Source organism: Lynx rufus, unplaced genomic scaffold (genome assembly GCF_022079265.1).
Source record: "Lynx rufus isolate CCGP_SWC_20201006 ecotype Redwood Valley unplaced genomic scaffold, mLynRuf1.p SCAF_17, whole genome shotgun sequence".
In the NCBI taxonomy this organism is placed as follows: Eukaryota; Metazoa; Chordata; class Mammalia; order Carnivora; family Felidae; genus Lynx; species Lynx rufus.
In genome coordinates, this window is record NW_025814831.1 from 49922502 (window position 1) to 49949564 (window position 27063).

At 42.3% G+C, this 27063-nt stretch overlaps 1 protein-coding gene across 10 annotated transcripts in view; it reads left to right on the top strand.

Annotated features, from left to right (window-relative positions):
* The window catches only part of NIN (ninein), a 96316-nt gene that overhangs the window by 41424 nt on the left and 27829 nt on the right, over positions 1-27063 (top strand). For 8 of the 10 annotated variants that reach the window (XM_047079684.1, XM_047079680.1, XM_047079678.1 and 5 more), the window contains exons 5-17: positions 5079-5118; positions 6376-6566; positions 10687-10833; positions 11553-11720; positions 12212-12348; positions 12656-12796; positions 13035-13209; positions 15920-16030; positions 16419-16508; positions 19955-20093; positions 21948-22069; positions 22965-23470; positions 24503-26647. In XM_047079684.1, the coding sequence (XP_046935640.1) occupies positions 5079-5118; positions 6376-6566; positions 10687-10833; positions 11553-11720; positions 12212-12348; positions 12656-12796; positions 13035-13209; positions 15920-16030; positions 16419-16508; positions 19955-20093; positions 21948-22069; positions 22965-23470; positions 24503-26647 (4112 nt within the window). The remainder of the gene's footprint in view (positions 1-5078; positions 5119-6375; positions 6567-10686; positions 10834-11552; positions 11721-12211; positions 12349-12655; positions 12797-13034; positions 13210-15919; positions 16031-16418; positions 16509-19954; positions 20094-21947; positions 22070-22964; positions 23471-24502; positions 26648-27063) is intronic. The other 2 variants (XM_047079679.1, XM_047079685.1) reach the window with 2 other exon arrangements.

Sequence of the window (27063 nt, forward strand, 5' to 3'; positions counted from 1 at the left end):
CCCCCCCCACTCCCACCACTCCAGGCCTCCTCTGTCTCAGGTCACAGAGCAGGTGGGTTCTGTGAAAGAACTTTCCCTTTCTCCCCACCCCCAGGTCACAGGAAATTCATTTAGTGAGAATTAGAGGGCAGGGGGTTAAAAAGAAATAGTGAAGTTGCACCTGTTTATATTGCACAAACATTTATAATAGCAAAGGAAATATAACTGTTTCCCATAGTCCCTCAACTAAATGCATCTATTTTTCTTATCTCTATTTCCTTCCATTCTTTGTCTAATTGTATAAATATTTTTGCCCGTGGTAGTCATAGTGTAGGTGGCATTTTTGTCATGGTCTTTCATTTAACATTTCACGTGTTTTTCCATCTTACATGGTTTTAGAATTGTACTTAAATTTTTTTTTATGGTTTTATTTATTCTTGTGAGAGAGAGAGGCAGAGCACAAGCAGCGGAGGGACAGAAAGAGAGGGAGACACAGAATCTAAAGCAGGCTCCAGGCTCTGAACTGTCAGCACAGAGCCTGATGTGGAGCTTGAACCCACGAACCGTGAGATCATAACCTGAGCCAAAGTCAGATGCTTAACTGACTGAGCCACCCAGACACCCCTAGAATTACACTTTCAGGACTTTTTGTAAAAAGTTCTAAATGTACCTATCCGTGCATAAACTTTTTTCCTTTGATTTTATTGTCAGTGGAAATCATATGAAATTATTGGGTCAAAGAATATGAACATTTTCATAGCTTTTGGAACATGAAGCAATTTTCTTTACCAAAAGGGTAATATCCATTCCCACTGCTACCAGGAACATATAAACAGGCCTATTTTAATTCATAACCTTGATGGTAATAGGACTTAAGTACTGCTGATTTAATGGGAACAAAGGGATTCCCTGGTTTTAATTTACACTTCTTTGCTGTTGAAATGAGTCTTTCCCCATATATATTTGTGTTGCCTTTTATGTGAATTGTCTCTTTGTATTCTTTGCATATCTATCTACTGGACTTGGCATTTTCTTACAAATTTATATGAATAACTGATAATTCCCCCCAGGCCACCTAAATTAATGCCTTAAGTTTAAACATGGTAATGAAAATAAAATCTTCAAAAATAAATTTAATATGTACTACATAAACACACGTCCAATAAAAATAAGATTTTACAGTGCTTATTGTTTGCCAAGCACAATTTTAATTTTTTTTTTTTAACATTTATTTATTTTTGAGACAGAGACAGAGCATGAACAGGGGAGGGGCAGAGAGAGAGAGGGAGACACAGAATCTGAAACAGGCTCCAGGCTCTGAGCTGTCAGCACAGAGCCTGACGCGGGGCTCGAACTCACGGACCGTGAGATCATGACCTGAGCCGAAGTCGGACGCTTAACCGACCAAGCCACCCAGGTGCCCCTGCCAAGCACAATTTTTTTTTTTTAATTTTTTTTTTTCAACGTTTATTTATTTTTGGGACAGGGAGAGACAGAGCATGAATGGGGGAGGGGCAGAGAGAGAGGGAGACACAGAATCGGAAGCAGGCTCCAGGCTCTGAGCCATCAGCCCAGAGCCCGACGCGGGGCTCGAACTCACGGACCGCGAGATCGTGACCTGGCTGAAGTCGGACGCTTAACCGACTGTGCCACCCAGGCGCCCCTGCCAAGCACAATTTTAAGCATTTTACCCAACTCTGTGAAATATGTACTACTTTATTCCCATTTTATAGATGGAGAAACTGAGGCAAAAAGCAATTAATAAATTTGTCCAGGCCAAATTCAGTAGTTAAGGGGCAGTATGGCTTCTTTGTCTGTGCTGTAACCCCCTTACTCTTATTAGTTTGGGGAAAGAACCAGGGAAGGAGAACAGGTGGGTAAGTACTGTCCTGAGAACTGAATCAGGTATGGGGGCGCCTGAGTGACTCACTCTGTTAAGTGTCTGACTTGATTTCTGCTCAGGTCATGATCTCATGGTCTTGAGATGGAGCCCTGCATTGGGCTCTGTGCTGAATGTGAAACCTGCTTGGGATTTTCTCTTTCCCTCTTTCCCTGTCCCTTGTTCACTCACTCGCTCTCTCAAAATAAATAAGAAGTGAATCCGATATAATCATCCAGTCCCATAGACTCACGAAATATTTGAAACAGTATGTTAAATCCTCTTGCTTCTCTGAACTGATTGCTCACTATTTTTAAATGAATGGAGGGGCGCCTGGGTGGCTCAGTCGGTTGAGTGTCTGACTTCAGCTCAGGTCATGATCTCAGAGTTGGTGATTTCATGGCCCCGCATCAGGCTCTGTGCTGACAGCTCAGAGCTTGGAGCCTGCTTCACATTCTGTCTTCCTCTCTCTCTGCCCCTCCCCTGCTCGTGCTCTGTCTCTCTCTCTCAGAAATAAACAAACATTAAAGATAAATAAATAAATAAAATGAATGGAGAAGTGAGAAAATGTAAGCAATAAACTTTTAAGTAACTATACACACCTCATGACTTTAGGAATTGTTATCAAGGGGGTTTTGAAGGTGTGTTTCTCTTTTAGATCCTCAGACTAAATAATGTGAACTGACTAGTCTTCAAATTTGCTGATTCTTTCTTCCTGCCAGTTCTAATCTGCCATTCAAATTCTCTAGTGAATTTTTGCATTTTTCCATCTGTGTGTCCCAGTCGGGGCTTATTGGTGGGGCCCATTGATACTCTTCCTGTTTTTGTTCTGTCCATTTGTGCTGTTAAAAATCCTTTCCTCCTTGTGATTTAGTTTTATTTTGACCAGTGGTTCTTAGATCATAGAAACCTATTTTATTTGTTTTAAGCAGATTTAAGGGATTCCATTTTAGGGCGCTTCCAAATTATATGCTGAATAATGAATGAATTTTCACAATTTGGAGATGCAAAAGTAGTATTAGTATAAGAATTTAAGTCTTTGCTCTGTGGGTAAGAAAATAAATATGCTGGGACAGACAGGACGCTTTTATTAGTGGAGCTTTATTGATTTAAATCATTTTATATGAAAACAGTAGAGCTCCACCCAGAAATAATAATGTAAGAAAATTTACAGAGGGCTGTTTACCCCACCGCTCCTTCCTTACCCCCACCATGCCTCATATATCCACTAGGTTTGAAATACGTCTTTAGGAGGAACTGTGGGCTGCTAAAATTGTAATCACAAACGAACAAGCAAAAATCACACTGTCCCCTAATTCTGTTTCCATAACTACCATGTATATTAGTGACTTTCAGTTGTAATCTGAATGAGTTGTAGTGAAATTGTACATTGTGAGTTATGGCTTTTTGAGGTCTTCTGCATGGCATGAACGATCACCCTCAGCATTGTCAGTCTGGAGTTTTAGTTTAGTGTGACAAAACTGGGGAAACTCTCTGATGCTGTCTTCAGTGTCTTTCCAAGTAAAATATGGAACTGTGAAATTCTGGTATACAACGGTCCTTTAATTAATTGGAGAGGACCAGCATGAGTGAGTATGGGGTGGAAAAAGACATGCTTGGGTTGCCTGAAAGAGGACCTCCACTCATATCAACTTGAATGGGATACTGAAAGTCAACGTTTAATCTAAGAATTTAGGGTGGTACACTCTTTGCCGTAGGGATGCCAGCTCTTGGAGACTGGAGTTAATCAGGCTTATTTTCCTGTTGAGTTTATTGAGGATTCCAGGAAATCAGATCATCTTGTACAGTTCAACCATCACAGAGAAAGGGCTGGGTATTATCGAAAGCAGTTTCTTTCATCAAGTTGAATCTCTGCTGAGACAGCAGCCAGATTTTGAAAGGGGGATGCACCTTTTCTCAACAGGGTTTCCTGCCATGGTTGTAAAACCTCCCAACAGGAGTGATTAGGCACCTCGCAGGCTGGCCAAGGGCCACCGCGACCTACTTGTTGCCACTGACCAGAAGCAGACCTGTGCTGCGCTTGGCTGGTGGACAAATGTCCAGAGTTTGGTTCTGATTGTGTCCTGGCTGGGTGCTTTCATGCAGTACACACACTATAAAATGTATGATGTGACCTGAAAAAGACCAGTAGTAACATAGCACAATAGGGGCAAAATGGTCCAGTTCAGGTAAATTTCACTGCTTCTAATGCAATTTACTGGTAACATGTATTTTCTTTAACTTGAGCTTTCTAGCCCACCTGTTTGGGGTTGCATCTCTGTCTCCTCCCTCACTGTGTCACAGACATGCTAGGCTCATTCTTACCTCTGTGCTTCAGCAAATAGCAGCTGCTCCTTTCTTTTCACATGGCTGTCTCCTGCTCACCCTTCAGGTCTCAGTTTAGATGTTGCTTCTTTCAGGAAGTCTACCCAGATCTCCTAAGTCTGAAGGATCCTATTTAGATACCCTCATAGTATTTGAACTTCTACATCATAACACTTTTTATAGGCTTTTTAATTTTTTTATTAATTTTTAAATGCTTATTTATTTTTTGAGAGAGAGACAGACAATGCCAAGTGGGGGAAGGGCAGAGAGAGAGAAGGAGACACAGAATCCGAAGCAGGCTTCAGGCTCCAAGCTGTCAGCACAGAGCCTGACGCAGGGCTTGAACCCAGGAGACATGAGATCGTGACCTGAGCTGAAGTCGGATGCTGAACTGACTGAGCCACCCAGGCGCCCCTCCATCACACTTAATACACTACAGTATTATACTTTGTTTTCTTGTCTGCATGTCTTCATTAGCATTTAAACTTGTTGAGGCAAGAAATGTGTCTGTTCTGTTCATAGTTGTATCCTGAAGTTGTATCATAACACTTGGCACCCAATAAACATTGGAGAACAGATTCATAAATGCATGGTATGAATTTTTGTTGGTTGATGGATTCTGAATATTTGCTTTGGCTTGGTTTTATCGGCTGTGACAGGTTTAGCTGTTGAATAAGTGAATTTGCAAATGTGAAAGGCAAATCCCTAGTGAGATAGTGCGGGTGGCTAAGTGGTGTTTCTTAGGTGTCTCTTCTCGATTTGCTGGTTGACTAAGGATGGCCCACCCGAAAGGTTCTGAATCATGTGACTTACTCAGGTGATGATCCCAGAGTTTTTCCTGGAAAAACTGAATATTTACTAAAGCACACTAATCTTTTCTTCTTGCCTTCTCTAGCACTGGAAGACACAGCGCAGTGAAGAGTATGAAGCGGAAGGTAGGAACTGTGTGTGTGTTGGAGCCTGCCTGGAAAGGAAGGGCTGCCATTCCCAGGGCACTTTCCACGTCCCCATTTCCTGCATCTTAGCCTTCTTCCCAACAAACAGCCTTGCATGCTGGAGGCCCGCTAAGAAGTAACGTTAAGAACAACAGCAACAACAAAAAAATCCATTCCCAATGGAAAGTTCGTAGTTTTAAAATCCCAGCATTTTAACCTCACACAAGGTATGGCAACTAAGATGTAGAATTTCACTTATGGGTTAATTACTCTCTTAGGCAAACTTTCAAATTAACCTATTTAGTGTTGAACTGCTGGGGCCAGCAGATGGCACTGTAGTTCAGCTGACAGAATTTGAGCCCACCTCACAGCCTACCCTGGCTGTACTCTACTTAAGTGTAATTACTGTGTGTTCTCTATGTCTCTAACCTGGAAAGACACAGCAGTAATGAACTTAATTTGTTCAATAAATAGTAACGGTAGCACTAAATGCTCTTCTCAACCCTCTAAGGTTCTTCCAGGCACACAAAACTGTCCTAGTAATTATCTCATGATTAAGTACTGACTTTATAAAACTCTAGTATGTAAGTGGAAAGTTTAATTAGAATTTATGATAGAGGATAAGTAAATTTTGATTTTTAAATGAGTTTGATCCTTACGTTTTCAAATAAAATTTATCCTTAATGTGTAGGTAACTAGCAACTTGTAGTTTACAACCATTTATTCTTTCAAGTTGGTTTGTTTGTAGGTCAGAATATTTAAATGTGTAAACAGGCTAATCCTGAGACTTTTATTATTTTATGATATTTATTATGAAGTCATTTCCTTCTTAGTAAAAGCAGTTCTAGTGCTTAGACCAGAAAGAAAGTGGTGATTAGATAAAGTCTGGTAGCTGTAGTTGAGGCAGGGCTGATAAATCTCTTTGGAATGGTTCTCAACTAGCCTTCTCTTCCAGTTACATCCAAGCCTTAAGCCTGTGCATGTTTTCAGTTGGAATAAAACAGACTAGAACCTTGGTATGCTTGCACAGGAGAGATTTCTCGTGTGGTATAGAAAAATGTGCCTGTTTGCTCTTGTTGCAGCCTAAGAACCAGTGGTTCCATTTCATTTGGACTACAGATTCAAATCAAGATGGAATCAGCCTTTCTAGTCTCTTTCTTGTAATATTTACTTTCAAAAAGCACAGTTTTCTTTGAGAATAGGCTCTCTCTCTTTGCGATTCCTTTGGGAACAGCACAATATATGTTTTTATTTCAGGCCAGTTAAGATTTTGGAACCCAGATGACTTGAATGCCTCACAAAGTGGGTCTTCTGCTCCCCAAGACTGGATAGAAGAGAAACTGCAGGAGGTTTGTGAAGATCTGGGGATCACCCGTGATGGTCACCTGAACCGAAAGAAGCTGGTCTCCATCTGTGAGCAGTATGGCCTGCAGAATATCGATGGAGAGGTAAGCCTTGCATCATATTTTTATTCAGGAATAATAATCATGATGAAATCTGAACTGGTCACAGGCTAGGAACAGCCATATTTTGCCTTCCTGCAGCATGTTACAGAGATTCCATTCTCTTTTTTTCCTAGGAGATAAGCCTTGAAGATTCTTTCGTAAGAAGCTTGTGTTGGGTTGTGGGGAAAAAACCCAAACCTGACAATAGCTGACACTCATTGAACCCATAGTACGTGACCCTCACTGTGCTAAGCATGTTACCCCACATTATTACTAGACACTAACCAGCTTGGTGTGGCCACCATGTCAGATATATCTGTAGAAGTGGCATTCACAAAACACAATGTGAGAAGGACCTGGAGGAAGGATTATGCAGGGAGTTCAGAAGATTTGAATTGGGAGAATATTTCAAAGGCTAGACTGATGAGTTTAGGTTTTTGGAGAGAAGATCTCAGTATCAACCCTGCATTCTTCAGCAGATTGAGTAACATACAAGAAAAACTTAGATCCTGAGGATGATCTGAGCTGCTTTTATGGGGTATATTGGTGTGCGGACAGCCTTTGGCTAGGAGACCAGCCAGCCAGGAGCTATCACAATATTCTGGTCATGAGGAAATGGAAAATGGTGGGCTGGTGGTTTTGAAGATACAGAAGAATCTTGAAGGACCCCACCCCCGCCAAAAGACTCTTGCTTGGTAAAATTCTGAGCTGTATGTTTTCTGAAAAGTTAAGATGGGAACTGGCAGGACTGGGTGCTTGAAAAGCCATGAAATATAAGAACATAAATAATTCTAAGATATGTCTTTCAAAGAGCTGAAAATAAGGACTGGAGGTTAGGGCTACAGTTGTAGTTTGGGGAATCTTTGATTAGAATGCTATTTGAAACCATACTGCCTGCTTGTTCAGGGGATAAATGATATTATTTTCCTAAACCAAAAACAGATTTATCATCAAAAGCTACCAAGTAGCCTCATATGCAGAAGAGATTTTTTTCCTCCTCCTCTGTAGTATATGTGACTTTTATATACCCATTGACTACCTTTTTAATGGCTCAGTGGTCATTTATTTTCCAGTGTTGTTGAGTTGTAACATTAAATTCATCCTCCTAAATTATAAACCCAGTGCAGTATGCAGAACCTTGGGATGTTTTGCCAAGAAATACTGCACAATACTGCACAAACTTGGATTATTTATCTAAGAACAATTCTTGGAATAAACTGTAGCCATTTGTGGGGAATTGCATTTTCTTCTGTGGTGGAATTTCTAAAACGCAAGGAAAGAAGTAGCTTATTTAGTTATTTTCCTCTCATCCAAGGATGAGTAAAAGATTGCTCATTGAGTATAGCTTTTACTTAATGTTTCCCCCACCAAAAAAAAAAAAAAAAAAGTCATGAAATACTATAGTACTTTGTACTATTAGCTCTCGACCACAGAGGAGCTGAAAGTTCAAGATGATCTCATCCACAAGCAACTTGGGATCATAGGATTTTATGACTGAAGGCAATTTTAGATTTAGTCATCTCCTCGTTTTCTAGATGAAGAAAGTGATGTCACTGCTGCTTGTTGCCGTTACCAGAAAGGGGAACTAGACTCACTGTCTCACGTACTATGCTTTCCAGAAGAAAGGATCGCTGTATGGCAGGGAGGGCACATGCCAAATATGGCCCAAAGTTTTGAGTTGCTTTTGTTGTTTGTTCTTTTGGTATGCCCAATGTTTAAAAATTGAACTCTTGCTACACTTTTTTAAAATCAGATTTTTCTAAAAACCCAAAGATTTGACTCCCATTTTGCTAGCCGGGAGAAGTGGCTGGCTAGCTCCTCTGGACAGGACACGCACTCGTGTGTTCAGTTCCCTGATTTACATGGCACTCCTTTGTAGTGTCTCAAAACCATCCTGCCTCATTCATTAATATCACCTTCCTGGCCTCTCTGGGTATTTGGGTTTGTTACCCTATTCTAGTGCATTATGTCCCAATGTATACCTTGGGAAATCAACCATCCAGAGACCTGCCTGGCTGGTGTGTCGTGAGGAGTAAGAATGTCCTCAGGGTTCTGGATCTGGCTTCTGCACAGACTGCGGAGGTGCCCCACTTGCCCATTTGACTTGTGTTCTATTTAGCCCAACCCTGCCTTTTTCTGAATCCACAACCTTCTATTCACCACTCGCCTACTCCCCCCATGTACAATAACTGGTGGGACTCACCTGCTCCTCCACTTTGAATGAATGAGGTGATGGGTTTTTAGGCAGTCTGGAAGCTGTGCATCAATTTGGCCAGGGTCACAAGGCCAAGCAGTGTGGAGCTAAGGTTAGAGCCAAAATACGATTGTTCACTTCAGTCAGCACACCTGGATTTTACTGTGACTTACGGTCTGATGATCCCGAGAGCCTAGTCCTCTAAGAAAGTGTTCTTTGGGTTGGTAAGAACAAGACAGAACTGCTGAGGGATCTTAGTGACCTCAGAATCCCACCCAAATACCTTTCCATTGGTTTTACCATATAATTCTCTATTAGAAACTGTTCCTCTTCCAAAGATTTCCACTCTTTAGAATGGTTTCTTGTTTCAGAGTCCTCACCAGAGGAAGTGGTATTAAAAAAAGAATAGAGACAGATGTTTCCTATTGGATGTGAATTGGAAAGAAGCATTGGAGATAAAAGAAATGCCTCAGGCACTTCCATGAAGAATAAAATCAACAATTATGAGATGATGAATCCTAGCAATAGTCCAGACTTACAAAATGGATATTGAAACTTTGAAGATGTGTTACAAAGAGGCCTTTGTTAGAATGGACCCAGTTGCAGACTCTAATGCCTTCAGATTAAATATGTTGCTTACCCTGTGGGCATCACCTGAGAACTTGTTAGAGATTCAGAATCTCAGACCCTACCCCCAGATTTAACTGTATCAGAGTCTGCATTTTAACAAGATCCTCAGGCGATTTCTGTTCTGTACAATGGAGGGGTGTCTGTATAGAAAAACTTAAGCCCCCAAAGGAAAGAGGAATCCAACTGCCAGGAAAAAAGAGCTCATTGCCTTTCCTCCCTATTCTGTGGTGTCAGTGACTCATGCCGCTTTATCCATCCTTTCTATTCCTCTACTGCACTAAGGGAACAAACCGTCTTGTAGGCAAGGCTCCGAAGGGACTACAGTCCAGTCTCTCCTTCCCCAATTACATGATGAGGACTACTGGATTACCGTTAAAGGACACAAAACAGCCAGGCAAAATTCCCTTCTCTTTACATCTCTTGGGGCCCTTCTGTTGGACACACACAAAATCTTTCCTATCCGACCTTCATTTCTCCCATGCTAAAGCATTAAAACAAACCCCAATACATGCAGTCCTGTTCCAAGTAGTGCTCTAAATCCCGAGTCATGAGTTTCAGACCCAAACTCTTAGATCATTGCACTCTGTCCCAGACCAAATTCTGCTGTGCCAACATACCAATTGCAAAAATTCAATATAAACAAAATATCGTGTTGAGTCACCACAATATAATAATTTAATGACTGTCCAAACTTATTTCTATTGTTACAACACTGGGAAGCTATATCTTTATATTTTTTAATCCATAAGGATAATGTGTAGCAACATTAAATATTTCCCATTTGGGGCGCCTGGGTGGCTCAGTCCATTAAGCATCCCACTTCAGCTCAGGTCATGATCTCATGGTTCATGGGTTTGAGCCCCGCATCAAGCTCTGTGCTCACAGCTCAGAGCCTGGAGCCTGTTTCAGATTCTGTGACTCCCTCTCTCTCTCTGCACCCTCCCCCGCTTACCCTCTATCTCTCTGTGTCTCTCAAAAATAAATAAATGTTTAAAAAAAATTTTTTTAATTAAAAAAAAAAGATTACCCATTTTACGAGTGTGAGTAAAAAAGAAAACAGTTAATTGCTAAATTGCCTAGGATTATGAAAATGGATGTTTATACTTAGCTTGTGAAGGAGGAAGGACATATTACTGAAAAGAAAAATAAATTCAGTGAAATGAGAATAAAGGGACATGTTATATTTCTGGAGCCTTGGGGTCAACAACAGTGGTGCCAGTTTCTATTGGCCACGAATGTACTTTGGGCCTTGAGTTATTTTGAGGGAAATACTTAAAGTAAATGGTTACTCTTTTCCAGATGCTTGAGGAAGTCTTCCATAATCTTGATCCTGATGGTACAATGAGCGTAGAAGATTTTTTCTATGGCTTATTCAAAAATGGAAAATCCCTCACACCATCAGCATCTACTCCATATAGACAGTTGAAAAGGCACCTCTCCATGCAGGTGAGAGAGAAATAGGAAGTGGTTTCTTTGTGAGCAGAAGTTAAAACCCACTTGAATAGTTTCTAATGAATTAATCTGTTGTTTGAAGAAGAATAAGGAGAAAGAAGCAAAAGAAGAAGAAAGACTAAACCATTGGGAAGGAAAAGTTGGGTTTGAAAAATGACCATAAATTACAGAGTGGGAAGCCACTAATTATGCCCCTTAGTGTTAGCTGTGGGTCCAAAGAAACCTGGTGTTAAGACACATCTCATCTATGTCAAGGATCTCCCTACCAGAGCAACTGTTTTTGATAAGTTTTGCATTCTTTTTTTTTTTTTTTTTTTTAATTTTTTTTTTCAACGTTTATTTATTTTTGGGACAGAGAGAGACAGAGCATGAACGGGGGAGGGGCAGAGAGAGAGGGAGACACAGAAGCGGAAACAGGCTCCAGGCTCTGAGCCATCAGCCCAGAGCCCGACGCGGGGCTCGAACTCACGGACCGCGAGATCGTGACCTGGCTGAAGTCGGACGCTTAACCGACTGAGCCACCCAGGCGCCCCGATAAGTTTTGCATTCTTGACTCCCTTGGGAAAGAAAGATCAAAGGGGCTGCGTGACTTTATTTTTTTTTTAATAGTGTTAGAAAGACACGGCTTCTGCTCAGTGTGGTCAGGACGGACCAGTTTGGGTCAATGTCTGGTTGAAAGGCCTGACCTTGCTCAAGTCTCTTTCTTCTCCCAGTCCTTCGATGAGAGTGGACGACGTACCACAACCCCATCAGCAATGACAAGTACCATTGGCTTTCGGGTCTTCTCCTGCCTGGATGATGGGATGGGCTATGCATCAGTGGAGAAAATACTCGACTCCTGGCAGGAAGAGGGCATTGAGAACAGCCAGGAGATCCTGAAGGTGTGGCAGCTAAAATGAGAGAGAAATGACAGACTGGGGAAGGGTTGAAAAATTCCAGAGCTTTTGAAACTGATTTGATCTGATTTAATTTGATTTATCCTTAATGATTCTTCTGTTCACAAGCTCTCAGAAATAAGAAGTAACTTTTCTTACCCCCTTTAACCAGGAGTCTGTTGCTAACTACTTCCCATGTTTTTAACACCAAAACTATTGACAAGTGCAATGCTCTTAACTGATCTCTGGCTGGTAAAGATTAGAGTTATACTATTGCATTTATTTACAGCGCTAGAGAATATTTTGTTAAACATGCACGTAAGCATGTATGATTTCCTTAGAACTTCAATTGAAGGTTGTTCCCAAGCAGTCACTAAAGAAATGTGATCATCCAACTTCTTGACTGTACATTCACTTCTCTGGGTTTGTATACCCTTCACAGCTTCCGCTTTAGAGGACAGAACTTGTAATTATCTTGAACTTGTTCTGATTTCTAGGCCTTGGATTTCAGCCTTGATGGGAATGTCAACCTGACAGAATTGACACTGGCTCTTGAAAATGAACTTTTGGTCACCAAGAATGGCATTCACCAGGCAGCTCTGGCCAGCTTTAAGGCTGAGATCCGGCATTTGCTGTGAGTTGCTTGGAAGGTCCACCCGCCCTATTCCCTTTCCTGCTTGCCCAGCAAGTCCTTTAGAGGCCTGTGACACATTCTGTATGCAAATGGAGCTAATCTCCTATCATCTCACTATTGTGAAAATTAAGTAACGCTTAGATTTGCAGGTGGGCTTCTGAAGGAAGCTGTGGAAGTGTTTATTTTGGAAGGGTTTTGGTTGCCTTGGTTTTGTTTTTGTACTGAAGCCAGCCAGAGGAGAACTTTTTTGGGTCCACCTGTTGCTTAGAGATGGTTTCCCTTTAACTTGGTCTATTTCTCTTTCAAGGGAGCGAGTTGATCAAGTGGTCAGAGAGAAAGAGAAGCTACGGTCAGATCTGGACAAAGCTGAGAAGCTCAAGTCTCTAATGGCTTCCGAGGTGGATGATCACCATGCGGCCATCGAGCGGCGCAATGAGTACAACCTCAGGTGGGACTGGCGGGGCCAGGGCCCTCTTTCCCACCACACTGGCCAGGGTGGTGGGGCTCAGTCTGCCTGCCTGCTCAGCCACACCTGGCTGGAGGGACGCAGGTGTGGTCGAGCCTTAAGGAAAGCAGGACCCAGTAGATCTTTCCATCTCTAGGACTCTGTGTTTCCATTTTTGGTGGGTCTGCATAAGGACCTCTGAGGGTCTTACTGGCAGCTTATTGGTCTTTCCTCCTCACAGGAAACTGGATGAAGAGTACAAGGAGCGAATAGCAGCCTTAAAGAATGAACTCCGAAAGGAGAGAGAACAGATCCTGCAACAGGTGGGCAAGCAGCGCTTGGAACTTGAGCAGGAAATTGAAAAGGCAAAAACAGAAGAGAACTACATCCGGGACCGCCTTGCCCTCTCTTTAAAGGTAGTCATCCTCTTAGTTCTCTGGTCCGTGTCCCTGCTGGGAACGCCACATGGAAGACCACAGCTCTGGAAAGAGGGCAGGTCTGCCCAGGGTGGAGTCCCAGGATTCCCGTACATTTGTCCTGCTGGGTCATGACCCAGACGTGACAGAGCCCCTGCTGGGATCTAGATTGCAGGAGTGTCCAGGCTTCTGGTGTGCCCGCGGTGTCAATCAGTAGATCTTGTTCTTCTCACCCCTTGTAGTTGCACTGAGTCATTAGGGCTCTTTGGCACCTGGTTGATGACTTCTCTCTTCCCTGTCCCCCACCCGATTCTGAGCAGATGGCATGGTCTCCTGCCACACACAGGTCGTCAGCTTTGTTTCTTTGCTTCCAAATATGTCTTTTGCCTTATACATCCTCTCCTCTTTTCTCGTGTCTCAGTAGAGGAAACGATCCTTCTCTTCACTGGACTCTGATACGGTGCAGCCTACTTCCATTCTGGATACCACTACTTACCGGAAAACCTCGATCACGTTATCCAGACCTGTTTCCTAATGTACAAAATGGGCACCATTGTAATATCTGCCTCATAGCATATTTAATATGGGGACTAAATGAGATGCTGCATATGCAGCCTGTAAAAGGAAATAAGTACGTGTAGTATATTAACTGTTGTTCCTGAAACTCCACACATCAAAAACTGAGCTAACTCTCCCACCCTAACCATCAAATCGCCTCTTTTTCTGAATTTTCTCCTTAATCTGTGTCATTACCATGAGGTGTCACAGGAGCTAAAACCCTCAGTCATCCCCGCTCATTAGTCTCTAAGTCCTGTTGGTGCTCTGAAACGTCTCTCAGATTTATCCCCTTCCTCCATTTCTGCAGGCTCTGAACAGGTTCAGAATTTCAGCTGACTTATGTGCATCTTTTCTTCCATTCATCCAGCCTCCATATGGCCACTAGAGTTACATTACTAAAGAACACTAAAGAACTTAGTGAAGAACGTGCTGCTACCCTGTGTAAAAGTACAGTGTGGTAGCACTGAAGGCCCTTGAAAGGGCACTTGTCCTTATACTTTTCCACCCTCAGGTCCTGCCAGCAACCCCCTGAGCCATGCCCTTAATCCGACCGCACCTGCCATCAGATCTCGCAGTTTCTCAGTGGGTTTTTATGCTCCTTCACTGCTTTTGCCAACACTGCAGACCACATGACTCTTTCATTCCCATTATGCTTCCTTTTTTCTTGACGGAAGATAGCGCATCACAGATAATTGTGTCTACATCTGTCTCCCTCCCCACTGTCCAGATTGTGTTTTCCTTATGGTCAGTAACAGAATCTGATTTGTTAGTTTCCAGAGCACCAGAACAGGCCCAATACACCACAGAGATTGCTCCTGTTTTGACATCTAAATTTAGACATGCTTTGAAAGCTTAGAGTTCTAGCACCGGCATTTTGGGAGAAAGTGTTTTTTTTGTTTTTTTTTTAGGAAAAAATTCTTCAAGCATACTCTTTTTCATTCCATATTGCTATGTGAAGAGTGTGAACTAGAATGTATTAAAAATATACTGGCTTTATATTCTTCTGGCAAAATACGCTTTGAAAATAATGTTCTTCCAATCAGCCTTTAACACTGGAATGGAACATATGTCAAAATGCATGTCTGTGTAGTTTTATTTTTTTAAACAAATGTGGGTGGAAATCTCTCCAACAAGTTTTATATATACAGAAAAAAAACCACCATTTGTGGACTTCTGTTCATGTGTTATTATAATAATTTCAATATACAAGTTATGAAAAACTTGTATGTGCAGCTTTTACACCATTAAGCCAAAATAAGATTGTAAAATAAATATCAACAAACTATATCTTTAATAAATGATATTAATTTTAGTTTTTTTTTTTTAAGTTTATTTCAAGAGAGAGAGCGGACATAAATGGGGAAGGGGCAGACAGAGAGAGGGAGAGAGAGAATCCCAAGCAGGCCCCACACTGTCAGTGAAGAGCTCGACGTGGAGCTCAAACTCATGAACCATGAGATCATGACCTGAGCTGAAGTCGAGAGTGGCGGGCGATCGACCAACTGAGCCACCCAGGCTCCCCTAGTTATTCTACCTTTTTATGTTTTTTCCTGAGTTCTCTTTTGCTGATAGGTAGCCTGCAGCCAATTGTAACAATGTGTTGAGAATGTTTTTCCGTGTCATTAAATACTACATTCCAATGCTATTGGAGAGAAATACGATGCAAACCGTATATGTAACTTCAAATTTTCAAATGGCTGCATAAAAAGAAACAGGTGAATTTAATTGGAATCATTTTATTTAATCCAGTATCTCCAAAACATTATTTAGACTCCTAATCCATATACAAAAATTATTATTGAGCCATTTTATAGTTTTGCACTAACTTTTCAAAATCTACTGGGTATTTTACATACTTAGAGTACATCTCTATTTGTACTATACGTGTTTCAAGTGCTTAATATCTGCATGTGTCTGCTAACAGCTACTGTATTAGCATAGTTCTGTAGGATCAAAGAAAGGGGGCAAACTTTTGGGTTATAAGATAAATACCAATTTTTTAATCTTTACTTTTGTCTTCTGTAATCTACTGAAACTTTCAAGCTGAGCAAATTTTCTCAGTCTAGAGCATGAATTTATGCTTCATATAAAATGGTACAACAGTTTGCTAATTTTTAATCTGTGCCCATTTACTTTCCCCAAATTGCTTCAGGAAAACAGTCGTCTAGAAAATGAGCTTCTGGAAAATGCAGAGAAGTTGGCAGAGTATGAGAATCTGACAAATAGACTTCAGCGAAATTTGGAAAATGTGTTAGCAGAAAAGGTAAATCTGTTTGAATTTGATCTCCTGATATGCAGCCCAAAGTGTAGTTTATTCAAAAGAGCAGAAGCAATGCCACCAAGTAAATTTCTGTTAGGGAAGTATTTAGATGGCTAAAGTAAGCCATCAGTTTTACAGGGATCTAATTTCAGAGATTGGATACAAGGGAAACATTGCGTATACTGAGAAATGACCCCTGCCTTAGTTGAACACATCACTCTAGAATGTTCTCCCATCATCCAGTTGGTAATGTTCTGCATAAATGTCACATTCCTTTCATACTCAAGAGACCATACTCTGGGTGAACACCGGAAACTGAGGCCTTTGGTGGGTTAAAGGTCCAAGACGGACACTTGGGGCAAATGAAAGCTGTGTCCTTGTCCTTTTCTAGTTTGGTGACCTTGATCCTAGCAGTGCTGAATTCTTTCTGCAAGAGGAGAGGCTGACACAGATGAGAAACGAATATGAGCAGCAGTGCAGGGTAAGTGACTAAAGAGAAATTAAGTCCAGGAGGGCCTGGGTTCAAATCCCACTTCACCATTTACTAGTGACCATAAGCATGTTACTTAATATGTGGGTTCCTCAGTTCCTCATCTATTACATGGTAAAAATAAGAGTACCTGCTCAGTAGGTTGTGAAGAATTAATGAGTGAATATATGTAAAGTGCTTAGAACAGAGCCTGGAACATAGAAAGCACTTAGCCCAAACGTTAGCTGTTATTATTTAGTACCCAGAATATTAGGGAATCATGCAAACTGCATTTAAGTCTGTTTTAGCTAGGTCAGAAATTGCTAGTGCTTAGGGGAGAATATAGTAGTTTTATTCCAGGTAGAGAAATATGTGGTCATGTGCATGTGCGTATTCCAAAATGAGCATTTTTTAAAAATGTTTGTTTATTTTTGAGAGAGAGAGGAAGACACAGAATCTGAAGCAGGCTCCAGGCTCTGAGTTGGACATGGGACTTGAACCCAAGAACCATGAGATCATGACCTGAGCCAAAGTCAGACACTTAAACCAACTGAGCCACCCAGGTGCCCCTAAAATGAGCCTTTCTTAAATTTTTTTTTTTTTTTAGAAAAACTCTTTTTTTAACGTTTTACTTATTTTTAAGACAGGGAGAGACAGAGCATGAACAGGGGAGGGTCAGAGAGAGGGAGACACAGAATCTGAAACAGGCTCCAGGCTCTGAGCTGTCTGCACAGAGCCCGATGCGGGGCTTGAACTCATGGACCGCAAGATCACAACCTGAGCCGAAGTCGGCCGCTTAACCAACTGAGCCACCCAGGCACCCCTCTTAAATTTTTTTTTAACATTTATTCATTTTTGAGAGACAGGGGCAGAGAGAGAGGGAGGGAGACAGAGAATCCAAAGCAGGCTCCAGGCTCCGAGCTGTCAGCACAGAGTCGGACGTGGGGCTCAAACTCATGAATTGCGAGATCATGACCTGAGCTAAAGTCGGATGCTCACCCGACACCACACACCCCTGAAGTGAGCCTTTCTTAATCAAACACTGCAGACCTAATCTGATGTAAATTGCTTTTGTCCTGTGTGTGTGTGTGTGTGTGTTTTCCCTGGATACCTTATTTTATTTACAAAATGCAGATGAGGCAGAAACCACTCAGGGCTTTAGCTAGTAATAATTACAAATTCATACCAGAAGAGACAAAAACATTTTTATAAATAATGGGCATCTTTGATTTTTTTTTAACTCTCCTAAACTTAGGAATTTGGGATTTTTTTCCCTTCTTGAATCACAAAAATTTGTTGATTTTAACAAGGTAGGTATAACTGAGTTCTGACTACTTTAGACGTAAATTGTATTTGTGCAGAAATGAGGAAAACAATCACTTTCTTATGAGGTTGCCCACAGCCTGCCTTCCCAGGAAATATATGTGCACATTTTGAGAAAAGAGATGAAACATTAATGCCACTTTTACAATTAAGTTTTGGCTCTCGGCTCTAATCAAGTAGAGGTGTTTTCCTTACAGTTCTTAAAAGTTAGGATTTCATTAGTAAAATCTGTCATCTCTACCTCCCCAAATCCATTCCATTATATTCTTAAACAGATTATACACCATTCACCCACATAGTTCACCATTTAGAGTGTACAATTCAGTGTCTTTTAGTATATTCACAGAATTGTACAATCACTACCATAGTTGATCTTAGAACGTTTTCATCACCCCAGAAAGAAACTCCCACTCCACTTAGCTGTAATCTCCCCCTAGGCAATTAATAATCCACCTTTTTTGTCTCTGGAGATTTGCCTATCCTTTACGCTTCATATAAGTGGAATCCTACACTATGTGGTCCTTTGTGGCTGACCTCCTTCACTTCCCGTAGTGTTTTCAAGGTTCATCCTTGTTGTAGTGAGTATCAGTGGTTTCTTTCTTTCTTTCTTTCTTTCTTTTTCTTTCTTTCTTTCTTTCTTTCCTTCTTTCCTTCTTTCTTTCCTTCTTTCTTTCTTTCTTTCTTTCTTTCTTTCTTCCTTTCTTTCTTTCTTCTTTCCTTCTTTCTTTCTTTCTTTTTTCAGTCTTTTAGTTTTACTTATTTTGACAGAGAGAGAGAAAGCAAGCAGGGGAGGGGCAGAGAGAGGGAGACAGAATCCCAAGGGGCAGAGAGAGGGAGACAGACAGTGCAGAGCCCAATGCAGGGCTTGAACTCATGAATTGCAAGATCATGACCTGAGCCAAAATCACAAATCTGATGCTTCACCAACTGAGCTACCCAGGCACCGCTGACTTCCTTTCTTTTCACTGCTACATTATATTCCATTTTATGGCCATACCACATTTTATTTATCCATTCATTAGTTGATGAACATTGGGGTTAGTCTGACTGTTATGAATAATGCTGCTGTGAACATCTGTGCACAAGTTTTTATGTGGATATGTTATCATTTCTCTTTGGTATATGTCTGGGGGTGCAACTGCTGGGTCATAAGATCACTGCATGTTTAACTTTTGGAGGAACTGCCAAACTTTTCCCAAGGGGTTTGCTCCATTTTACTTCCTACCAGTACGAGAGTTCCAATTTCTGTACATCACTGACAACAGTTGTTTTTGCTGTCTTCTGGAGTCGACCCATCCCTAGGGGTTATGAAGTGATACCTCACTGTGTTTTTTATTTGCATTTCCCTGATGGCTAATGATTTTGAGTATCTCTTCAAGGGCTTCTCAGAATATATCTCCTTTTTCTTTTTAAGCTTATTTATTTTGAGAGAGAGAGCATGAATGGGGTAGGGGCAGAGAGAGAGGGAGAGAGAATCCCAAGCAGGCTTTGTGTTGTCAGCGCAGAGCCTGATGCAGGGCCTGAACTCACGAACCACAAGATCATGACCTGAACCGAAGTCAAGAGTTGGATGCTTAACCAGCTGACTGAGCCACCCAGGTGCCCCTGCATATCTCCTTTTCCAGGAAGGTCTATTCAGATCCTTTGCCTAATTTTTAAATGGATTGTCTTTTTATTATTGAGTTGTAATAGTTCCTTGTATACTCTAGTTAGAAGTCCCTTATCAGACCATGTAATTTGCAAAAGCTATCGTCCTATTCTGTGGGTTGTCTTCTTACTTTCATGATACCCTTCAAAATAAAAAGGTCTTGGTTTAGTGATGTCCAGTTTATCTTTTTTCTTTTGTTGCTTGTGCTTTTGCTGTCATGTATAAGACTTTTAGTGGTTTTTGGTTTTTATGGAGTGCCTGGGTGGCTCAGTTGGTTAAGTGTCCAACTCTTGATTTCGGCTCAGGTGATCTCATGGTTTATGGGACTGAGCCCCACATCAGGCTCTCTGCTGTTAGCACAGAGCCTGCTTCGGATCATCTGTCCCCCTCTCTGCCCCTCTCCCACTCCCTCTCTCTGAAAAATAAACATTTAAAGTAAACGAACTAAAAAAGGAAAAAAAGACTTGTGTTTGTTTCTAAACTCCAGGTATTACAAGACCAAGTGGATGAACTCCAGTCTGAGCTGGAGGAATTTCGCACACAAGGCAAAGTGTTGAGACTTCCCTTAAAGAACTCAGTGTCAGAAGAACTTGAGGTTAACAGTGGTTGCATTGAGCCTGACCAGGGTAAGCCATTCAGACATCATCTTTTCAGAGGCTCTGCCTTTGGTTTTTGCTTTTATGGCCATGGTTGAATATAAAATTGCACAACTTTGGCAACCAACAAAAATTTAAAAAACAACCTGGGCAGTACTATTTTCTTGAGCTATTTCGCTTGTGGTCTGTTTTCTTCATTTATCCTTAAAGTCTTTATGAGAATATTTCTTTCTGATTTTTATATGTATCAACAAAGGAATGGAAAAATCAAACCCCAAGGATATTTGCTTTGTTTAAAAAAACAAACAAAAGAAATTGGCCACAGGTCTGAGAATCCAGGGCTTGGGAGTGTTACAATTCAGACACTGAGCTATTGCTGAGTGCTCCCTTTCTTAAGGAGTGCCTCACTGGTATGATGATCATTTTGGAGAACAGGCCAACCAGAAACCAGAATTTGGTTTTCTTACTCTGGCTGTGTTAAACATCGGCATTGCCTCTGTAAAACAACTAAGAAGTTAAATAAGTGTTGGTTGCCTGTTCCTTTGAGGAGGACTTTGAGTGGGAAAGTTGGAAGGCAGAGTTGTTTGGGAATGCTGCTACTTTTTCATCAGCTTTTTTCCTCCCTCCTGGCATTCTGCCTCTTTCCTCAGTGTGTGGAGTCTGAATTTCACAAAGGGCTCATAATAAATTTTTCTGTTACTGTCTTCCCCACTGCTATGCAAGTACAGGTTCCTACAAGGATTGTTTATTCCTCTCCTTACCTGTTTATTCTAGAATAAATAAGGGATTTGGGAGGGGATGGGGAGAGGGCTTAAGACCTTTCCTGTGATTCTAAGTATGTGGTCAGTAGCCTTACTGTAGTGTGAGGATGGAACCCAACTGATGGTGTATGATGCATCTCAGAAGCTTCTCTGGACTTTTTCCATAGTTTTGGGGGTTCTCCTCATGGGCATGCGAAGCTGTGCCATGCTGGGGTGGTCCATATCCCAACTATCACTTCTCAGTTGGGGATATGCCAACTGGAAAAGAAAGAATATATGGAAAGAAAGCCCAAGGCAAGACTTCATCTCGGATGCTAGACATGCCCTTTCTCCTATCTGCCTGTGGACCCCATGTGAGAAACTTTTTTGAATCTCCTGCCTTAAGAGATTCCCACATAGTATTAGACATGATCGTTCTGTCTGTGTACAAGCTCAGTCTCCAATTTATGCTTCACATTTCAGCGTCCTTCCCCGTCATCATCAGGGATGGTTGCAGAAGTGAACTCATATGAATGACTTGAGAATTTTTCTCCCAAACTGCCTATATCCAGGTTCCTAACCTATGCCCTATTTTTAAAATTTTAGCTGATAATTTAAAATGGGGCTCCACTTGCACTATAGGAAATTAATATCGTAATACTCAATCTTCTGTCATTGAGGGGTGGGTTCGCTGTCTTGACCCATGAAGTTAACGCCTCCAGGCATCTTCTGCCACTTTGCCCCTCTGCTCGTTTGTCACCATAGTATTTGTTGGATGGATAGAAAGCTGATTGGTTTAATCAAACTACCTCACTTCCCAGCATTTTCATTTTAGAAGGTCACATTTAAACCACAGTTTCCATACCTAACCCCACCTACTCTTCAAAAAGATGAATTCTGTGAAGGTTTGGTACAGTCTGTACATGAAAGGATCTTACTGTATTGCCTGTTCACCTTCATTTTTTTCTTGTTTTCCATAATGCTTGAAAGCAAGAAACCTCTTGGCATCGATGGTTTCCTAGTAGATCTCATCAGTGGTAATTGAGGCTGAGATTTATTCCTTAACTGGACGTTCCTTCCTCAGAAGCCAGTTGTGTTATTGAAAGAGCCTGCTGGAGGGTCACCAGATCCCGTGTGTTTTCAGGGCTTGGTTCTGAAGAATGCAATCCATTGACTATGAGCATCGAGGCGGAGCTGGTCATTGAGCAGATGAAAGAACAACATCACAGGGACTTATGTCGCTTAAGACTGGAGCTTGAAGATAAAGTAAGTCCTTCTTATTCTGTTTTCTCATTTTTTTGAGCTCTGGCAAGCTTTGGCTTGTAGGACATACTTAATTCTTTTTACTTCATGGAGCATCCCTTTTAAAAAAAAATTTTTTTTTAATGTTTATTTTTGAGAGAGAGAGCACAAGTGGGGCAGGGGCAGAGAGAGAGACACACACACAGGAATGTGAATCTGAATCAGGCTCCAGGCTCTGAGCTGTCAGCACAGAGCTCGACGCGAGGGTCAAACTCACAAACCGTGAGATCATGACCTGAGCTGAAGGACGCTTAACTGACTGAGCCACCCAAGCGCCCCATAGAGCATCACTTTTTATACGTTTCCTCTACTTACCCTTCAGAGTTTAGATCAAATGCTACCTCCTGCATGAACCCGTTCCTGAATACCCTTGACCAATACATTTGTCTGTTTTCTATAGCTGTTATATTTTTCATTCTGCCTTGTAGCGTACTTGTTTGTGCTTGTCAAAACCATGTCTAGAGCTGTTTCTCCTTGATGGCAGGACTATATCGTATGCAACTTTGTGTCCCCACAAAGCCCACCGAGTGCCTACGATAGGTGTTCAATCAATATTTGAATTTAAGTATGTTAAACCCCTACCTTTACAGTTGGACAGGATGCCTGGGAAGACCAACACTATCTATGTGAAAGTCTAGTCATTTTTATCAGAGTTGTTCAGAAACTAATAAAATTCAACCAAGTTAAAAAGGAAAACAAACTATGCCTGCCTCAAACATAGCTTATTTAACATGTTTTCGAGCTGTCAAAATGGGAAAGCTGAGGAATGTCACTTGGGAAAAAAGTAGTTACCGCCCCCATCACCTTCCCACCGCCTTGAGTTGGATAACATTGTGGTGGTTTCGCTTTGTGACTTCAGGTGCACCATTATGAAAAGCAGCTAGATGAAACCAAGGTCGCCTGTGAAAAGGAGCAAGACAGCATGAAGCAAAAGTACGAGAATGAGGTCCGCGTCTTGGAAAAACAACTAAGTGACCTTAAAAACGAAACTGCAGAACTTCGGGGCCAGGCAGTGGTGCTCAAGGAAGCACAACATACAACTCTCTGCAGACACGAGGAGGAGAAAAAAGAACTGCAAATGAGGTGGGATGAGGAAAAGGCTCACCTGCGGGAGAAGCTGAGGCTGGAACACGAGATGGAACTCAAGGCTCGCCTGGAGCAGGCAGAGGACAGCTTTACCCGGGAGAGGGAAGGACTCCTTCAGAATGGCGCCTGGACAGAAGAGAAGGTGAGAGGCTTGACTCAGGAACTCGAGCAGCTTCACCAGGAGCAGCTGAAAAGCCTGATGGAGAAGCACGCTCTTGAGAAGGAGGAGTTGCAAAAAGAGCTCTTGGAAAAGCACCAAAGGGAACTTCAAGAGGGAAGGTAAGAAAATAGGGGAAGTGGAGAAACCAGAATACTGTCCCTTGGGGGCACCAGAAGTTCCAGGCAGTTAAGGAGACTTTGACTAAATGCTTTAGTTTCTCAACCTGTTTTGCCTTTAGACAGATTATTCAAACGGTGGTTTTGTTTTTTGTTTTTTTTATAAAGACAGTATTTCTTAATGTTTGTTTATTTTTGAGAGAGTGTGAGCAGGGAGGGGCAGAGAGAGAAACACAGAATCCGAAGCAGGCTCCAGGCTCCGAGCCGTCAGCACAGAGCCTGACACAGGGCTCAAACTCACAAACTGCGAGATGAAGACCTGAGCCGAAGTCAGACGCTTAACCCACTGAGCCACCCAGGTGCCCCCACAGACAGTATTTCTTGTTTCAATTATCCTTTCAGGTACCAGATGAGAGTAATTACTGTGTTCTGAGAAAGGCTATTTATGAGCTAAATTCTGGGTAGAGTTCTCCAAATTATGAAGTGCAGCTTTGTGCTTAACTTTCCCCACATGAAATCTCAGGTATATTTGAGGGCTTTGATGCCTTATACTCTGATTACCTTACTGCTGCTTTATTAAATAAGGAAAAGCAATGAATATATTAATATGTGTGGTTTATGGGACTACTACCCTCCAATGTATACCTAATTAAAATGAAGGAATTATTTACATTTCCCGAGTTAGGGGTTAGGTTAATGTGCATTTGGTCGTGAATGTGAAATATCAGTGTACGTTTTTGGTTAAAAATCCATAAACATATACATCCAGGAGGATGCCAAAGAAGGCAGTTTCTAGATTTTCTCTAAACACAGTGAGGTAAGTCTTTTAAGTTAATTGTGGCTGCCAGTCTCAGCCCTCAGAAATGAGACCCTGTCTCTGTATAAATCGATTACACAGGAATACGTGAAGACCGTTTTTAGAGAAAGGATATAAATTGTCTGCTTGGCGGCTTCTCCCGTGCGCGGGAAAATGTTTTTTGTTTGCTTCTGGAGGCGGTGGCAGTTTCAGTAATGCTGTATGTTGACTACATTTAGGGAAAAAATGGAAACTGAGTGTAATAGAAGAACCTCTCAGATAGAAGCCCAGTCTCAGGCTGATTGTCAGAAGGTCACCGAGAGGTGTGAAAGCGCTCTGCGGAGCCTGGAGGGGCGCTACCGCCAAGAGCTGCAGGAGCTCGTGGAACAGCAGCTGGAGGAGAGATCCCAGTGGGAGTTTGAGAAGGACGAGCTCGCCCAGGAGTGCGCTGAAGCCCAGGAGCAGCTCAAAGAGACTCTGCAAAGAGAGAAAGCAACGTCTCTGGTCCTGACCCAGGAGAGAGAGATGCTGGAGAAAACGTACAAGGAACATTTGAGTAGTATGGTCGTTGAAAGAGAGCAGCTGCTCAGAGACCTGGAAGATCTAAGAAACGTGTCTGAAAGTCAACAGAGCCTGCTGTCCGACCAGATACTTGAGCTGAAGAGCGGTCGTGACAGAGGTCCGAAGGACGGGGAGCAGGTCCCGTGCCAGGCGGGCGCCTCAGAGCAGCAGGCCAGCCAGCAGCTTGAGAAGCTGGAAATGGAACGTGACCGGGAGAGGCAGGAAATGATGGCCAAGCTTCAGGCCATGGAGAGTGTCCACAGGGTGACCTGTGAGAAGGCAGATCAGGAGAGGGCCCAGATGAGCACAGAAATCTCCAGGCTGCAGAATAAAATCAAGCAAATGCAGCAGGTGGCATCTCCTTTCTCCAGGAGAGAGAGTGGCTGCCGGGCAGCAGGAGGCGAGGACGCAGAAGGAACTGGAGCCATGTCCCTGCTCCAGCAAGGAAAGCAGTTGTTGGAAGAGAATGGAGATGTCCTCTTGAGCCTGCAGAGAGCTCATGAGCGAGCAGTGAAGGAAAATGTGAAAATGGCCACTGAAATTTCGAGATTGCAACAGAAGCTACAGAAATTAGAGCCAGGGTCGGTGATGTCTTCTTGTTTAGACGAGCCAACTACTGGATTCTTTGGAAATTCTGTGGAAAGGACAGAGCCATTTTTACTGCAAAATCAAACGAAGCAAGTAGAAGGTGTAGCCACACGGTGCGCCCTAAGTGACCTACAAGACGATGAGGCCCGGGATCTGGGAAGTATAGGGACGAGCTCAGCTCAGAGACAGGAGGTCAAGACAGAGGAGTCTGAAGCATCAATAGAGAGTTTTTCCGAGCTCGAGAATAGTGAAGAGACCAGGACCGAGACCTGGGACCTGAAGAATCAGATTTGTCAGCTTCAGGAACAGCTAATGATCTTGCGTGCAGACTGCAGTCGAGCTTCTGAAAAGAAACAGGACCTACTTTTTGACGTTTCTGTGCTAAAAAAGAAACTGAAGATGCTTGAGAGAATCCCCGAGGCTTCCCCCAAGTATAAATTGTTATATGAAGATGCCAGCAGAGAAAATGACTGTCTTCAGGAAGAGCTGAGAGTGATGGAGATGCGCTATGACGAAGCCCTAGAAAATAACAAAGACCTCACTTCGGAAGTGTTCAAATTGCAGGATGAGCTAAAGAAAGTTGAAGAGGTGACTGAAACCTTCCTTAGCCTGGAAAAGAGTTACGATGAGGTCAAGAGAGAAAACGAGGAACTGCATGTTCTGGTTTTGAGGCTTCAAGGCAAGATCGAGAGGCTCCAGGAAAGAGCGGTGCTGCGCTGTGACTGCTTCTCCTTATGGGAAGCCCATTTAGATAACCGGGAAGTCCAACCTGACGAGAAGGTGCTTGGACGACATCAGACATGGGAAGAGCGTGTGCCCATGGTGACAAGTGTCCACCATATTCTAGAAGAACATTATCAAGAAAACCAGTACCTCGAGCAGCAGAATGCACAGCTCGTGGGAGAAGTAAAAGCGAGTGAAATTGCCTGGCTTCACAGAACAATCCGGACACGTCGAGAGAAGCCCAGAGTACAGAACCAAGTTCTGCTGGAGGAAGACACCGCTCTGCCGGGCCTTCAAGACGGACATCTTCAGCGTCAGGCCACCATAGCGGAGTTGGAACTGGAGAAGAAGAAGCTGCAGGAGCTGACTAGAAAGCTGAGGGAGAGAGTCACTACTTTAGTTAAGCAGAAAGATGGACCTTCTCAAGGAGAAAACGAGGAAGAACTAAAGGCGATGATGCATGACTTGCAAATCACGTGCAGTGAGATGCAACAGAAAGTTGAACTTCTGAGGTAACGTATATACCTTCTGAACTTCATGGAATCCCAAGAGCATCTCACCAAATCTAACTTCCGCCGCTTGCTGTGCCTAGAGAAACTAACCTGTTAGTCCTCAGGAAGAGAGCAGTACCGTAGGCTTCCTTCTGCTTCTGTGTCTATTAACAGATAGAATAACCCTGCCTAGGAGGCATCCCCTCCCCCTCTACAGGAAATAAATGTCATTCGTTCAGGTTGTCCTAACGGAGCGTGTTTGCTGTTTAACCATGTGCATCCTCAGTGTGTGTCAAGTCTTTAACTGTTTTCTAGCATTTCATTTGGATTGGTAGTTTTGGTTTTGCTAAATGTTAATTGTTTCCCGCATTTGATGGAACACGTTCTGTGAGAATGCCTTTTGTTTATGATTAACTCACTTGGTAGATGAGAACTCT